This window comes from Podarcis tiliguerta (genome assembly GCF_965153285.1).
Source record: "Podarcis tiliguerta genome assembly, chromosome: 1".
NCBI classification, from domain to species: domain Eukaryota; kingdom Metazoa; phylum Chordata; class Lepidosauria; order Squamata; family Lacertidae; genus Podarcis; species Podarcis tiliguerta.
Window position 1 is genome coordinate 132314510 of NC_139534.1, and position 17436 is coordinate 132331945.

The 17436-nt window shown below is 49.0% G+C and overlaps 1 protein-coding gene across 1 annotated transcript; it reads left to right on the plus strand.

Moving 5' to 3' along the window:
* The first annotated feature begins 3278 nt into the window (after positions 1 to 3278).
* On the plus strand, positions 3279 to 13338 carry LOC310676701 (hemojuvelin-like). The gene is made up of 4 exons (XM_083438806.1): positions 3279 to 3794; positions 4684 to 4841; positions 7956 to 8458; positions 10826 to 13338. Exons 2-4 carry the CDS (start codon positions 4757 to 4759, stop codon positions 11441 to 11443), a joined length of 1206 nt encoding a protein of 401 aa, XP_083294932.1. The 5' UTR covers positions 3279 to 3794; positions 4684 to 4756; the 3' UTR covers positions 11444 to 13338.
* The last annotated feature ends 4098 nt before the right edge of the window (positions 13339 to 17436 follow it).

Consider the following 17436-nt stretch of genomic DNA (forward strand, 5'->3'; position numbering starts at 1 on the left):
TGATATTCCAGCTGGTTAGATTTCCCGGGACGGTAGCCAGTATTTCTGATTGTTATTTTTTAATGTAAGCATGATAGAAATTTGTAAAATTACGCGTGGCGTGGAGAAAGTGAGGGAGAAAGGTTTTTCGCCCTCGAGAGCTCATAGACATCGAATGAATCTGAATGTTGGGTAATTCAAGATAGATTAAAAAGTACCTTCTTTGCATAATATGGGATTGAACTGCGGAACTCCCTCCCACAAGAGGCAATGATGGCCACTAACCTGGATGGCTTGCAAAGAGGATTGGGCAGATTCATGGAGGAGGAGAGGGCAACTGATGGTTACTAGCCAGGATGGCTATGCTCTGCCTCTTCCATTGAAGCCACAAGGAGGAGCAGAGAGTTTCTCTTGTGCTTGAATCCTGCTTGCAGGTATACGATAATGGGCATCTGGTTAGCCACTGTGAGGACAGGTTGCTGGATGAGATGGGCCCCCTTTGGCCTCATCCAGAGGGCTCTACTTACATCTGATTTTTCAACATCAACTTCGTTGGACTGGTCTTGTTGTGCGGATTTCTGCCTGAGTCCAAGGCTGTAACTATGGGAGAAGCAAGATTTCCTTCTGCTGTTAATGCATCTTGTGATCAGATTGTATATATGTGCAAATACTGCAATCAGCAGTATTCCTCTTCTGTCCTAAAGTTAAAAACCACCTTCTTGATCTGTGCCTAGAAGTGAATAAGGAACCCGTGCAAATGTTTAGCCTAGCAACCTTGACAAGAAAGGCGTTTTATGGGCTTATAAAATGTATTTTTGGCTTATAAAAAAAATAAATCCTGGATGTAACTCCATTGACTCTGACGGAACCATCTAATGGAGGATAAGGCTAAGGGTTTCTTCAACATCCACTTCTTTTGGACTGGTCATGTTGTGCAGATGCCTGATGATCGCCTTCCAAAGCAACTACTCTATTCCCAACTTAAGAATGGAAAGCGTAATGCTGGTGGACAACAGAAGAGGTTTAAAGACTGTCTCAAGGCAAATCTTTAAAAATGTAGTATAAAAGGTAAAGGTAAAGGTACCCCTGCCCGTACGGGCCAGTCTTGACAGACTCTGGGGTTGTGCGCCCATCTCACTTAAGAGACCGGGGGCCAGCGCTGTCCGGAGACACTTCCGGGTCACGTGGCCAGCGTGACAAAGCCGCATCTGGCGAGCCAGCGCAGCACACGGAAACGCCGTTTACCTTTCCGCTGGTAAGCGGTCCCTATTTATCTACTTGCACCCGGAGGTGCTTTCGAACTGCTAGGTTGGCAGGCGCTGGGACCGAACAACGGGAGCGCACCCCGCCGCGAGGATTCGAACCGCCGACCTTTCGATCGGCAAGCTCTAGGCGCTGAGGCTTTTACCCACAGCGCCACCCGCGTCCCTGCGCTTGCCGCGTTGGTGTAGTATAAACACCAACAATTGGGAAACACTGGCCTGCGAGCGCTCCAGTTGGAGAACAGCCTTGACCAAAGGTGTCCTGGGCTTTGAAGACACTCGAACTCAGGAAGCAAGGGAGAAACGTGCTAAGAGGAAGGCACACTTGGCAAACCCTCACCATGATCAACTCCCGCCTGGAAACCAATGTCCCCACTGTGGAAGGACGTGTGAATCCAGAATTGGCCTCCACAGTCACTTATCGACTCACTGTTAAAACCGTGTTTATGGAAGACAGTCTTACTCGGCTACAAGTGATCGCCAAAGAAGAAGACGACTTATGTCTCTATGGGCCTGTGGACAGACTGGCAGAAAACAGAAAAACCACAAGCAGCCAAACACAAGCACACACTGCAATCTTTTTCAGTGGGGGAGAAAACCACATGGGTGCCCGAGAAGGTGGGTGCTGGTGCCCACAGAGAAACCACGCCAGTGATGCCAGCTCTGTCCTTCTTTATTCCCTGCCATGCCTCTCTAGGAATCATCCCTGGCATTTTAACCCCTCCATGCACGTAGACAGGAGTTATTGGGGGGGGGGGGGAAGGGGGCCAAGACACCCTCTGTCCGGCTCTGTCTAGCAGATTCGGAATGAAACGTCTCAACAAGAGTTGCTTTCCTTTTATGCCGACTGCTCAGAGAAATTGCCCAAATCTTCCTTCCATGTCTGCTTCTAGTTAAGTAATTTTTAATTAATTTCTCGATTTGGAGGGGGCAGCTGCCCCTCCCGGGCTATGCCCACTTAGAGTCACATTTGCATCCGTTCCCCCACCATTGAAGAGCAAGGGAATTTGCATTCAGGACTTGTTGGTGGGGAAAGGGAGTGTTATTATTAACGCTTCCCTTCAACAATGCTCCCAATGAAAATCAAAATTATATTATGGCATGGCATGGCACTAAGAGTGTTGGCCTGGTAGTAGACGGGTAGACTGTGCGAATCCTGAAAGCAAGCTGTTTTATGTTGGCAGTAGTTTGTGCCCACAAACAACCTCCTTGCCACACAATGCCCCCTGGCTGCAGCCTCCAGGGCTGCCCCATGCAGAGAGCATTGCAGTAATGCAACTCTTCAGAGTAAATCTGAAGTAATAGTGCCACTGTATTCTGCTCTGGTCAGACCTCACCTGGAGTACTGTGTCCAGTTCTGGGCACCACAGTTCAAGAAGGACACTGACAAACTGGAACGTGTCCAGAGGAGGGCAACCAAAATGGTCAAAGGCCTGGAAACGATGCCTTATGAGGAACGGCTAAGGGAGCTGGGCATGTTTAGCCTGGAGAAGAGGAGGTTAAGGGGTGATATGATAGCCATGTTCAAATATATCAAAGGATGTCACATAGAGGAGGGAGAAAGGTTGTTTTCTGCTGCTCCAGAGAAGCGGACACGGAGCAATGGATCCAAACTACAAGAAAGAAGATTCCACCTAAACATTAGGAAGAACTTCCTGACAGTAAGAGCTGTTCGACAGTGGAATTTGCTGCCAAGGAGTGTGGTGGAGTCTCCTTCTTTGGAGGTCTTTAAGCAGAGGCTTGACAACCATATGTCAGGAGTGCTCTGATGGTGTTTCCTGCTTGGCAGGGGGTTGGACTCGATGGCCCTTGTGGTCTCTTCCAACTCTATGATTCTATGATTCTATGAATGCATGGGCGACTGTGGTCAAACTACCTCGATCCAGAAGCAGCCATGGCCGACTTACGGGCCAAAGCCTTTATCTCCTCACTGGCTGTCTTTGGCTCCCAGGCCGAGTGGTGCAGAGGGTGCCTTGGGCGATCGAGTGGTTGATCATTAGCTCCCGCTGCAGGTCCAGAAGCAGGGACAAAGTTTGTGCCGTTGTTTGCCGACTTTTGCAAAAGGTCACGCCGATATGTGTGTCCCGGCAGGATGGGGACATGTGCAGCTTAGCACAAAGTCAGCGACGGAGCTTGAGAAGAGAGGGAAAGGTCTTCCTGCGAGGAGAAAGCCAAGAGAGGAAGACCTTTCTTGCTGATGGTTGGGCCACCCTGGGGCAAGAAAGGCAAAGGAGGACAGGGCAGGGAGCGTCTGCAATGAGATGGACGTGCTGGGGAAGATGGAGGGGACGAGTCTTACTGCAGCGGTGATGGGAGTTGGCCGGCCTGAATTGGGTCACCGGTCACCTGGCTGGTCCGCAGTCTTCTCTGATGGATGTTAGAGGTGTGACAGGGGCTGATGGTGGAGTCGTCTTCCAAAGGGAACCCCCCACTTCAGAAGGTTTGGAACCATGCCTTGGGTCACCAGAGAGGGCCCATAGGATTATGAATCATAGCGCTGCAAGGGACCCTGAGGGATATCTGGTCCAACCCCCTGCAATGCAGGAATTGCAGGTAAAGTATCCCTGACAGGGGGACGCGGGTGGCGCTATGGGTTAAACCACAGAGCCTAGGGCTTGCCGATCAGAAGGTCGGCGGTTCGAATCCCCGCGACGGGGTGAGCTCCCGTTGCTCGGTCCCTGCTCCTGCCAACCTAGCAGTTCGAAAGCACGTCAAAGTGCAAGTAGATAAATAGGTACCGCTCCGGCGGGAAGGTAAACGGCATTTCCGTGCGCTGCTCTGGTTCGCCAGAAGCGGCTTAGTCCTGCTGGCCACATGACCCAGAAGCTGTACGCCGGCTCCCTCGGCCAGTAAAGCGAGATGAGCGCCGCAACCCCAGAGTTGGCCACGACTGGACCTAAGGGTCAGGGGTCCCTTTACCTTTACCTATCCCTGACAGCTGGACACCCAACCTCTGTCTGAAAACCTCCAGTGAACTGCAGGGGGTCTTCTGCTCCCCTGGGAAGCAAAGGTCTCAAATTTTTTTCAGTGCTCTTCTGGGAAACAGCCCAGCAAAGATACTTCCCAGGTAAGCATTGCCTTCATAGAGGCCTGACTGGATGAGATTTACAGCATGGTCCAAATATGAAGGAAGCCCCAGTTGAACCTACTCCCAGATATATGAGAACAGGATGCTGCTTGATGGACCGCCGAACCGATCCAAAAGGCTCTTCCTGTACGCTCTTAGTTTCCAGAGGTCAGAAACTATTGGCACAGAACTTTGTGGGGTGGGAGGAAGCAACATTCACCGTGAGGGCAAGTGACTTGGTTTTTTGGGTTATTGTTTGAAGGGAAAAGAGTCGGTGGGATCTGGACCATGCATGCGGGAGAGCGCAGACTACACGCAGGATGGGACCTTCCCAATTTATGGGCTGTAGATCTCTTGACTGTTCTTTCCTTCCAGTGAACCAGCATGGGAGGAGAACGTTGAGGAGAGGTTTGGGTGACCCTCGTGCGTCATCTGTGAACGGATCAGGATGCGGGGATCTGCTTGCTGCCAGAGGCCTCCAGAGGCTGGTGCCTTCATTAAAGTGTTCATCCTCCTTCTGTTCTGCAGACACGGTAAGGGGCTTGGCGCTTGGGTCATTCGTCAGAGAAAGTTGCAGCTTTGGTGGGCATGGGAAGGAAGGAAGGAAGGAAGGAAGGAAGGAAGGAAGGAAGGAAGGAAGGAAGGAAGGATGGATGGATGGATGGATGGGGCTTGGCTTGGGAGGGCCCCTTTGTAGTGGCAGACTGCTGACGGTCAGCTCTTCATCAGATCTTTGAAATCCTCAGTTGTGTGTATCACAGTTGTAAGCAGGTCTACTCAGATGCAAGGTCCTCTGAGTAAGTGTGCCTAAAAAGGCCGTCTTGAAAGCGCAGCCACTGCAAATGCCAGCGTTGCCTCAACATTTGCCTCGTTCCCCGCTTCTCAATCCCAGAAGTTTGGTGGTGGGCTACAGCTGCTTAATGGTGAAAGAATATTACTCTGTGCATGCCCAGAGATAACCCATCCAACCTCAGGCCCAACCATTGCCGTATTTCAATGCTTAAGAATGTTAATAATAATAATAATAATAATAATAATAATAATAATAATAATAATAATATAAATAATTTATTTATGCCCCGCCGATCTGGCTGGGTTTCCCCAGCCACTCTGGGCGGCTTCCAGCAAAATATTCTCTAAAAAGGGCTGCCTTCAGATGTCATTTCGTGTTTCATAGATGTAGAATACAATTCTGTGACTGAAGACGGAGAGCCTATTCTTGGGGAGGAGATTGTTATATTTATTTATTTATACTTTCCAGATTTATACATTTCACTGATTTTACAATCATTTTGACATTTCAAAACTTCACTTCCTTCCCCCTCTTTCTGCGGTTCCTTAAATTTATTTTTAATACCTTCTGCGCATCCAAATTAACAATCCACATGAAATTTCTGGAATATTGGCCTTGTTTGCTGATGACACCCAACTCTATCTGTTGATGGATGGCCATCCTGACTCGGCCCCAGACACACTGGCCAGATGTTTTGAAGCTGTGGCTGGATGGTTACGTGGGAGCCGGTTGAAGTTAAATCCTTCGAAGACAGAGGTCCTGTGGCTGGGACGGGACGATATGGGATTGGGGGGGCAACTCCCATCTCTTGCGGGGGCGCAATTAGTGCCAGCACCGTCCGTTAAGAGTTTGGGTGTAATCTTTGACACCTCCCTTTCCATGGAGGCGCAGATTGCAGCTACAACAAAGGCGGCATTTTTTCATCTCCGCCAAGCTAAGCAGTTGGCTCCTTACCTCTCTCGCCCTGACCTAGCCACTGTGATCCACGCGACGGTCACCTCCAGACTGGATTATTGTAACTCGCTCTACGTGGGGCTGCCCTTGAGACTGACCCAGAAACTCCAGCGGGTGCAGAATGCTGCAGCGAGACTCCTTACGGGGTCTTCGCTGCGAGATCACATTCACCCGGTGCTATACCAGCTGCACTGGCTCCCGGTGGGGTACAGGATCAGGTTTAAGGTGCTGGTTTTAACCTTTAAAGCCCTATACGGCCTAGGACCCTCGTACCTACGGGACCACCTCACCTGGTATGCCCCACAGAGAAACTTACGGTCTTCAAATAAAACCATCTTGAAGGTCCCAGGCCACAGAGAAGTTAGACTGGCCTCAACTAGAGCCAGGGCCTTTTCGGTCATGGCCCCAATCTGGTGGAACACTCTGTCACAAGAGACTAGGGCCCTGCGGGACTTGACATCTTTCCGCAGAGCCTGGAAGACAGAGCTGTTCCCACCAGGCCTTTGGCCAGGGCACAGCCTGACTCCCTCCCTCGGCAATCTTCGCAGAGCTCTGACCCAATGGTTGCCAGTGGCTTGAATTAATTAACTTTATAATGAATGATTTTAGAGTGTTGTTTGTGCTGTACTTTTGTACTGTTTTATTGTTGTTAGCCGCCCTGAGCCTGGCTTCGGCTGGGGAGGGCGGGATATAAATTATTATTATTATTATTATTATTATTATTATTATTATTATTATTATTATTATTTCGCCGTCCTGGGCTTCATCAGTAGTTAAAGCTCATATGTGATATTACAGGACAGTGGATCTTATGCCAGAAATCCCTGTCTTAGACTCTGTGAAAGGATTCTGTGGAACTGTAACAACCTTTCATGTGCATTATTTGGACCTTATGAAGAGTCAGGTGGAATAGACACTAATACACGGATGGACCTTATGCCTGAACTGACTAGAGAATGATCTGACCCACTGGGACTTCTGCTTTGTTCGTTTGTTGAACTTTATGAATCACCTCCATTGAAATTTATGATTTGATACATGAATTGTTGTTGTCGTTTAGTCGTGTCCGACTCTTCGTGACCCCCTGGACCAGAGCACGCCAGGCCTTCCTGTCTTCCACTGCCTCCCGCAGTTTGGTCAGACTCATGCTGGTAGCTTCCAGAACACTGTCCCACCATCTCGTCCTCTGCTGTCCTCTTCTCCTTGTGCCCTCCATCTTTCCCAACATCAGGGTCTTTTCCAGGGAGTCTTCTCTTCTCCTGAGGTGGCCAAAGTCTTGGAGCCTCAGCTTCAGGATCTGTCCTTCCAGTGAGCACTCAGGGCTGATTTCCTTCAGAATGGATAGGTTGGATCTTCTTTCAGTCCATGGACTCTCAAGAGTCTCCTCCAACACCATAATTCAAAAGCATCAATTCTTCGGCGATCAGCCTTCTTTATGGTCCAGCTCTCACTTCCATACATCACTACTGGGAAAACCATAGCTTTAACTATACAGACCTTACATGAATAGTATACAGTGGTACCTCAGGTTACATACGCTTCAGGTTACATATGCTTCAGGTTACAGACTCTGCTAACCCAGAAATAGTGCTTCAGGTTAAGAACTTTGCTTCAGGATGAGAACAGAAATCATGCTCCGGCGGCGCGGCAGCAGCGGGAGGCCCCATTAGCTAAAGTGGTGCTTCAGGTTAAGAACAGTTTCAGGTTAAGAACGGACCTCCGGAACGGATTAAGTACTTAACCTGAGGTACCACTGTACCTTATTTATCTAAGAACACAGCCGGTTACATCTTGTGTGTTTATCGAGTATGCTTTACGTGACAATAGGTTTGTTTGTTGCTGTTTTGGTTGTGATGATGTGGCACTGATCTTCTTCCCTCCCCTCCCCTCCATCGTGCAGCTGACTCCCAGTGCAAGATCTTGCGCTGCAACTCCCAGTATCTGGCCGCCACGGAGAACCTGGACGACTCGGACACGACGGCCGCTCGCTGCGACGCTTTGCGCGCCTACTCCAGCTGCACGCGCCGGACGGCCCGCACCTGCCGTGGGAACCTGGCGTACCACTCTGCTGTGTACGGCATCGAAGACCTCATGATCCAGAACAACTGCTCCAGGGAGGGACCCACTTCCGTGCCCCAGCCGCCCCAGCCGCCCCCCGACCACCAGGGCTTCACCTCCCTGGACATCTGTGACTACGAGAAGAGCTTTGCCCGCAAGCATGGGCAACCCCCTGCGTACCAGCACTGCGCCGCCTTCGGGGACCCCCATGTACGCACCTTCAGGGACCAGTTCCACACCTGTCAGGTGGAGGGTTCCTGGCCGCTCCTGGACAACAACTACCTGTATGTTCAGGCCACCAGCTCTCCCGTCATCAAAGGGTCAAATGCTACCGTCATCAGCAAGGTAACAACCCATCCTTCGAAAAGCTGCTCTTCAGCTTTTTGATTGGCTTGTGCCGGCGGTTCAAGAGGGTGCTGGAGTCCCACAATATCTCTGGAGGGCAGCATGTTGGGTTAATAATAATAATAATAATAATAATAATAATAATAATAATAATATGTCTGGGTGGCTTCCAACAGAATCTGAAGGCAGCCCTGTTTAGGGAAGTTTTTTCCATTTGATGTTTTATTGTGTTTTTAATCTCCTGTTGGAAGCTGCCCAAAGTGGCAGGGTATGTATTAAATATAATATAATATGATATGATATGATATGATATGATAATATAATATAATATAATATAATATAATATATTAAAAACTTTTAAAACTTCCCAATACAGGCCTGCCTTCAGATGTCTTCAGAAAGTTGTGTAGATGGGCTGGGTATAAATAATAAATTATTATTATTATTATTATTGTTATTATTATTATTGACGTCTGTTGGGAAAGCATTCTACAAGGTGGGCATCACTGCTGAGAAAGCCGCCTGCCTGGTTCCCTGTAACCTCACATCTCCAGAAGGCCCTCGGAGCTGGAGCTCAGTGTCCGGACTAAGTAATGGGGGTGGAGACACTCCTTCAGGTATACAGGGCTGAGGCCGTTTAGGGCAGGGGTCAGCAACCTTTTTCAGCCGTGGGCCGGTCCACCGTCCCTCAGACCATGTGGTGGGCTGGAGTATATTTTTTGGGGAAAATGAACGAATTCCTATGCCCCACAAATAACCCAGAGATGCATTTTAAATAAAAGCACACATTCTACTCATGTAAAAACACGCTGATCCCTGGACCGTCTGCGAGCCGGATTGAGAAGGTGATTGGGCCGGATCCGGCCCCCGGGCCTTCGGTTGCCTACCCCTGGTTTAGGGCTTTGAAAGTCAGCACCAACACTTTCAATTGTGCTCTGAAACGTCCTGGGAGCCAATGTAGGTCTTTCAGGACCGGTGTTATATGGTCCCAGGGGCTGCTCCCAGTCACCAGCCTGGCTGCCACCTTCTGGATTAGTTGTAGCTTCTGAGTCACCTTCAAAGGTAGCCCCACATACTTCCACCTTAATTCACAGCTTGAATGTGACTGGAAATCACCTGTAGCAGGAGTGGCTAACCAACAGCTGTTGCTGAACACCATCTCCCAACCACCCCAACAGCCAGCATAGCCTATGGTCAGGGATGTTGGTAGTTGTGCTCCAGCAACAACTGGAGGACAGCAAGTTTCCCACCTGCAGGAGCACACGGGGATCCACGGGAAGCGTGATTTCCCATGCTTCCCAGGTCAAACAGTTGGCACGGGAGCCATTGGAAACTGCAACTCCCATGGTTCACCGTGATGCTGGTGATTACAAGCCCTGCTTCCCCCAAAACAAAATTTGGGCACAGATCTGGTTAAAGCTCTGAAGACGAGCCAGTAAATTTGAAGAAGGCAAGGCACCATCTGGGCTACTTCTGATAATAGAGGGATCTGGAAAAGTGGTGAACAACTGTGAGGCAAGGATGGGTTTGCACCAACCTCTGCCTGCTTTTGCTTCTCCAATCCCTTCTGGTGGACAGCATTCCTGCCTCCTTCCTCAGAATAAACAGGTCTTGAGGGTCCTCAGATGCCTGGGGTTTCCCTTTTGCTGCACTTTAAGCTTTTAAACACGGGTGGCGCTGTGGGTTAAACCACAGAGCCTAGGACTTGCTGATCAGAAGGTCGGCAGTTCGAATCCCCCGATGGGGTGAGCTCCCGTTGCTCGGTCCCTGCTCCTGCCAACCTAGCAGTTCAAAAACACATCAAAGTGCAAGTAGATAAATAGGTACCGCTCTGGCGGGAAGGTAAACGGCCTTTCCGTGTGCTGCTCTGGTTCTCCAGAAGCGGCTTAGTCATGCTGGCCACATCACCTGGAAGCTGTACGCCGCCTCCCTCAGCCAATAAAGCGAGATGAGCGCCGCAAGCCCAGAGTCGGTCACAACTGGACTTAATGGTCAGGGGTCCCTTTACCTTTACCTACACTAGAACTATAGGGATGAGGGTGGCACTGTGGGTTAAACCACAGAGCCTAGGGCTTGCCGATCAGAAGGTTGGCAGTTCGAATCCCCGCGACGGGGTGAGCTCCCGTGCTTGATCCCTGGGCCTGCCAACCTAGCAGTTTAAAAGCACATCAAAGTGCAAGTAGATTAATAGGTACCACTCCGGCGGGAAGCGGCTTAGTCATGCTGGCAACTTGACCCGGAAGCTGTATGCCGGCTCCCTCCGCCAATAAAGCGAGATGAGTGCCGCAACCCCAGAGTCGTCCGCAACTGGACCTAATGGTTAGGGTCCCTTTAAATTTAATCTTTTAAGATTTCTGTTCTTTTCAGCTCACCATCATTTTTAAGAACATGAAGGAGTGCATCGACGAGAAGGTCTACCAAGCGGAAATAGACAACCTGCCAGTGTCTTTTGTGGATGGTTCCGTGAATGGTGGAGCGAGGCCCGGGGGGAGCAGCCTGGTCATCTACGAGCGCACGCCCGGGTGGCATGTGGAGATCCGAGCAGCGCACGTTGGCACCACAATTGCCGTGCGCCAGGTGGGCAGACAGCTGTCCTTCTCCATCCAGGTGGCCGAGGAGGTGGCTCTCTCCTTCACGGACGAGCAAGATTTGCAGCTCTGCGTGGGAGGTTGCCCGCCCAGCCAGCGCATCTCTCGAAGCAAGGGCGAGGGCAGCGGTGCCCTCGAGAAGGCCCGCCTGCTCTGCAAGGAGAAGCTGCCCGTCGAGGATGTCTACTTCCAGGCTTGTGTCTTTGACGTGGCAACTTCGGGGGATGCCAGCTTCATTCTGGCTGCCCGCGGGGCGCTGGAAGACGGCGAGGCGTACCACCCGGACGTCAAGAAACTCCACATCTTCCATACCGACAGGGCCATGCCCCCCTGCATCTCGCCTCTCCTCGTTTTCACGCCCGTCATTTTAGTCTGTCGCATGCACTTTTATTGGTGACTATTTATATTCTGTAATGCCAAGGGATCAGCAAGGGATGTGGCTGGCTTCTCATAAAGGCCTCAGCAAGCAAAGCCAGGGCCTTAGAAGAATTGAGGAATGGGCTCCCCCACCTCATGTTGGAATGTTGGTGCCCCTGGGAAAGCTCTCCCGCTAGTCCTTGCTACCCTCTTTGTGTCTTGCAGACCACCTCCTTAAGGCCTGGGTGCTTCTTGGCATCCTTTGGAGCATCTGTTGCCACTGGGATCCATGGGAATTCTAGTTTCCCATGGATCCCGGAATTATAAAAAATTGGCACAGGATGCATGGGAAACTTCGGTTCCCATGCATCCCAGTGAAAATGGCGATCGTGAGCCCTGCTCCCCTGGAAACAACATGTTGGCACATCAATGGTTGAAACGCTGACGACTCCGAGGCTGAAGACAAGTGTGGAGTAGCAACTGATAAGTTTCAGGAACTGGGCTGAAACAATGAAAGTTGGACTCTCGGAGCATCTACCTTATTTTTTTTTTTTTAAAGGGAGAGGATGGGTTGGGAGAAACAGAGCAACGAGTGCTGGACATCCTCAGGTAACCTTAGAAACCATGGCAATCTACCCAACACTGCAAGTTGTCATTCCTTAGAAACACTTCCTCCCAAAAAACAATTATGTGTTATTTAATTCCTTCTGAAAACTGGTGATCCATAGCTTGCTATGCAAATCTCTCTCACACAAATGCTGGTCACTTTAAGCCCCCCTCCCCGTGTCAGTGTTTTGGGTAAACTACTCTGGGGCTGAGTATCTGTCAGGAGTTATTCCTAACCAAACATGAAACCAGAAACTCCTCAAATATCGAAGGCAGGGGTGGGGCGCTTGTGGCCAATGGGATGTTGGTCTAACAGGATCTGGAGGGCAAGAGATATTCCCTGGAAGGGATACTTCGATGCCATAACTTGGAAGGCGTGGACAACTCATCAAGTCCCAAACGAACCCTGCTGTTCTCCCAAAGTCTGTCCGTTTGTTTTCAGGCAAATCTGGAGAGTGCGGTTTAAATGATGCACTGCGATGGTTCTGTTAAGGCTGGAGAGACAGCACTTCTTCAGAGAGCTGGGAGAATCTTGTGGTTGACTTAAAGAATGTCGACGAAAAAGTTCACATATTTAATATATTAAAGTTGACGATGTTTCGTTTGATAGTTGTATCGCTTAGTGGTCATCCCTTTCCCACGGAGGCTGCTTGTGCGAGCCACATGGAAAGCTTGCTGTGGAGCAGTGCTTTAGTAACTGGTTTTCCAGTAACTGGTTTTCACTGCTGCCTAAGACCCCATTTAAACCACCCATTTAAAGCCCCACGATACCACTTCAAGCAGCCAAGCAGAGAATCGTGGGAGGTGTAGTTTGTTAAGATTGCTGAGAAGAGTTTGGAGACCTTCCTGTTCCCCTCGCAGAGCTACAATTCCCCGAGTTGTTTAACCACCAATCTCTCTCTCCATCGGTTGCTCTGGGAATTGCAGCACTGGGAGGGGGCTAGGGGGTTGCCTAACCATTCCCAGCATGCTTAGGAAACTACAGCTCCCAGGATTATCTGGGGGCAGTCGTGTTATGATGCTTTAGATGGATGGTGGGAATGGGGTATAAACCCCTGGAGGCTGGAAAAGGCTGCTGCAGCTTCAAGCTGTAGTACCTTCCCAGGCACTGAAAGGGGGGAATTCTACATTTCTCAGCATCAGAATGGAAAACTGAGAGCGATGGGAAATGGAGGAGGGTCTGTGAGGAACCGAAACCGTGTTCTCCCCCTCCATGTCTCTGCCTCAGAAACCCAACTCGGTTCCCGTCAGTTTCAGCTTCTGAACTCCACGCCTGCTGATCGGTATTGTTCTGCAAAGGGTTTGACATTAAAATAATTTAATTCTGAAGGCCTCGTCTCTCGCAGCGCTTTATTATTTATTTTACAGATTCATAAACTGCTTCACAGCCAGGAGCCATCAAAGTGGCATACGGTAAGATAAAACGAGATAAAGCACAAAAGATACAGACTCTAAAAACAAAATAATTTCTACACTTCTGCCATTACTATCTCATAAAACGACCGGGCCACACTTTTGGGGAAAACACAGAGTGGAGGAAGGGGAGAGAGAGGAAAGTTTCCCCCCTCCTCTTGTTTTCCTTTTTCTTTTGATTATGTATTTTGTGATTTTATATTGTGATTTTATCTTGTGAACTGCCCTGAGACCTGTGGGTGTAGGGCGGGATACATAATAATAAAATAATAATAATAATAATAATAATAATAATAATAATAATAATAATAATATAATAATAATAATAATTTATACCCCGTCCCCAGCCACTCTGGGCGGCTTTCGAGTATTAAAATACAGTAGTCCATCAAACATTAAAAGCTTCCCTAAAGAGGGCTGCCTTCAAATGTTTTCTAAAAGTTTGGTAGTTGTTCTTCTCTTTGACATCTGGTGGGAGGGTGTTCCACAGGGAGGGTGCCACTACCGAGAAGGCCCTCTGCCTGGTTAGTTGTAACTTGGCTTCTCGCAGCAAGGAAACCGCCAGAAGGCCCTCGGAGCTGGACCTCAGTGTCCAGGCAGAATGATGGGGGTGGAGATGCTCCTTCAGGTCCACTGGGCCGTTTAGGGCTTTCAAGGTCAGCACCAACACTTTGAATTGTGCTCGGAAATGTACTAGGAGCTAATACCCTACAATAACCCTGCAAGGTAGGTTAGGCTGTGTGGATGCCTGATTATCGTCTTCCAAAGCAACTATTCTGAACTTAAAAATGGAAAGTGTAATGCTGGTGGTCAACAAAAGAGGTTTAAAGACTGAATCATAGAATCATAGAGTTGGAAGAGACCACAAGGGCCATCGAGTCCAACCCCCTGCCAAGCAGGAAACACCAGACTGTCTCAAGGCAAATAAAAAAAAATGTAGTATAAACACCAACAATTGGGAAACACCTGCCTGTGAGCGCTCCAGTTGGACAACAGCCTTGACCAAAGGTGTCATGGGCTTTGAAGACACTCGAACTCAGGACACAAGAGGAAGGCACACTTGGCAAATCCACACCTTGATCAACTCCCAGCTGGAAACCAATGTCCCCACTGTGGAAGGACGTGTGGATCCAGAACTGGCCTCCACAGTCACTTACGGACTCATTGATAAGACCGTGTTTATGGAAGACAATCTTACTCGGCTACGAGGGATCGCCAAAGAAGAAGAAGAAGAACTGGAATGAATTGTTTAATTTTATACGGACTTTGAAGACGCTTGAACTCAGGACGACAGGGAGAAACATGCTAAGAGGAAGGCATGCTTGGCAAACCCTCAGTTTGATCAACTCCCATCCGGAAACCAATGTGCCCACTGTGGAAGGACGTGTGGATCCAGAATTGGCCTCTGCAGTCACTTACGGACTCACTGTTAAAACCCTGCTTATGGAAGACACTCTTACTCAGCTACGAGGGATCGCCAAAGAAGAAGAAGAAGTTAATACAGCAAGCCTGTGAGGTAGGTTAGGCTGAGAGGCAGTGACTGGCTCAAGGTCACCCAGCGAACTGCATGGCTGAGTTGGGATTCGAAGCCTGGTCTTTCCCAGGTTCCAGTTTGATGCTGTAACCACAACACCAACCTGGAGGCAGCAATGCTGTACTTCTGAATACCAATTGCTGGCATCCCTCAGGAGCTGAATTTGCTGCGAGATTGAAGGCTTGTGCATTCGCCCTTTCTCCCCTTTGTGTGTTTGCGTGTGCGTGTTTTATATTACTATTATTTCCAGCCCTCTCCCGTTCTAACTCGGTTGACAGATTAATTTCTGACTTTGTTAAATCCAGAGAAATGAGACGTCTCCGCCACCAGGTGACCTTTGCTGAACAAATGTAGCAGCTTGAGAGGGCAATTTAGAAGCCCTGTTCAAACACGATATTTGGATATGATCAAGGCCTTTCGTGTGAAATTACAGATTTAACGCTCCCCTTGCTGCTAAATGGAATTCGGAGAAAAATATATCGCGCTGCGTTAGGGAGCTGCTCTGACAGGTGTCACCGGACATTTGTAATTACCCTGTCCCCGCCTCCGTTGTGATCTGTTTTCGCACCGTATTTTGGGAGACAAAATGCATGGAGCTGGCATTGGAGGAGAATGGGCTTTGTGGTGTTTCTGTGGAACCATAGATAACGTTGCAGGATGAAGAATGAAAAAGGATGACATGGAATTTCTGTCTGGTTCCTTGTCAGTGTCAGAAACGCCAGAATGCAATAAGGTACAGGGAGGGTTCTGGCAAGGACAGTGAAATGGGTTGAGTAAGTTGTATTTTGTGGGATGTGGGTGGCGCTGTGGTCTAAACTACAGAGCCTAGGGTCGGTGGTTTGAATCCCCGTGATGGGGTGAGCTCCCGTTTTTTGGTCCCTGCTCCTGCCAACCTAGCAGTTCGAAAGCACGTCAAAGTGCAAGTAGATAAATAGGTACCACTCCGGTGGGAAGGTAAATGGCGTTTCCGTGCGCTGCTCTGGTTCGCCAGGAGCGGCTTAGTCATGCTGGCCACATGACTTGGAAGCTGTACGCCTGCTCCCTCGGCCAATAAAGCGAGATGAGTGCTGCAACCCCAGAGTCGGCCGCAACTAGTGACCTCCTGTAGCTCGGTCCCTGCTCCTGCCAACCTAGCAGTTCGAAAGCACGTCAAAGTGCAAGTAGATAAATAGGTACCGCTCCAGCGGGAAGGTAAACAGCGTTTCCGTATGCTGCTCTGGTTTGCCAGAAGCGGCTTAGTCCTGCTGACCACATGACCTGCAAAAACTGTCTGTGGACAAACGGCGGCTCCCTCGGCCAGTTAAGTGAGATGAGTGTTGCAACCCCAGAGTCGTCCACGACTGGACTTAACTGTCAGGGGTCCTTTACCTTTTTTAAAGTTGTATTTCAAGGACTGTGGTTGGATGAGAGATTGCTTGGAGGTTGAACAGCTAAGGTGATATATCTTTTGCCTCTACAGTCTGCGTCTTAATGGCAATGCTCTCGCAGAGTCTATGTCCAGTATTGCATTGCTGTATGACTGGTTGGAAATTTGGTGTGAGCCTCTGGACGCCTTAAGGGGAGGTTCTCAGACACGGAACATGAAAAAACATCAACAATACCACATGCCTATGACATATTTTCTGTTCTGGGATGAGTGTGGAATGCTTTTTAGGAAACAGTTTTATTCACTCAAAATGTGTAGCCTCCATATATTTTTTCATGTAATGCGATCTACAGCTAAGGTTCCCAAACTGTGGTCCTAGGCCCACCAATGATCCATGAGCATTGTTTAGGTGGTCTACAGTGTGTCTGTGAAGAAGAGTGGGCACAGTGTATCAAATAATCATAGGATTGTAGAATCACAGAATTGTAGAAAAGTTCAAAGGGATCCACAAGGGTCATCTAGTCCAACCCTCTTCAATGCTGGAATCTCAGCTAAAGCATCTATGACAAATGGCTATCCAAACTTGGCTGAAAAACCTCCACAGGAGACTGTTTCACTGTTGGACAGCTCTTACTGTCAGAAAGTTTTTCCGTATGTTTCGTTGGAATCTCCTTTCTTGTAACTTTAAGCCATGGGTTCGAGTCTACCCTGCAGGAGAAAACAAGCTTGCTCCATCTCCCATGTGTCAGCTCATAAGATATTTGAAGATGGCTCTCATATCTCCTCCCAGTCTCCTCTTTTCCAGGCTAAACGGACTCAGCTCCTTCAACCATTCCTCATCAGGCTTGGTTTCCAGACCCTTGGTTCATTTTTTTACCCATTGGGTTCCCTTTTAAATTGCATCTTTACTTATTATTATTTTATATTCCACGGAGTTCAAATTGCAACGCAATAAAATCCTATACAAGAAATGAAAGAAAGAATAACGATGTGATTAAAACCAGGCACGCAGTGCCCACCCACCCCCTTGCAAGAATTTGAGCATTTCGTACTTCAGAACTCCCTGCCTATTGAGATCAAGCAGGCGCCTCTTTCTGGCGCCACTGAAAACATT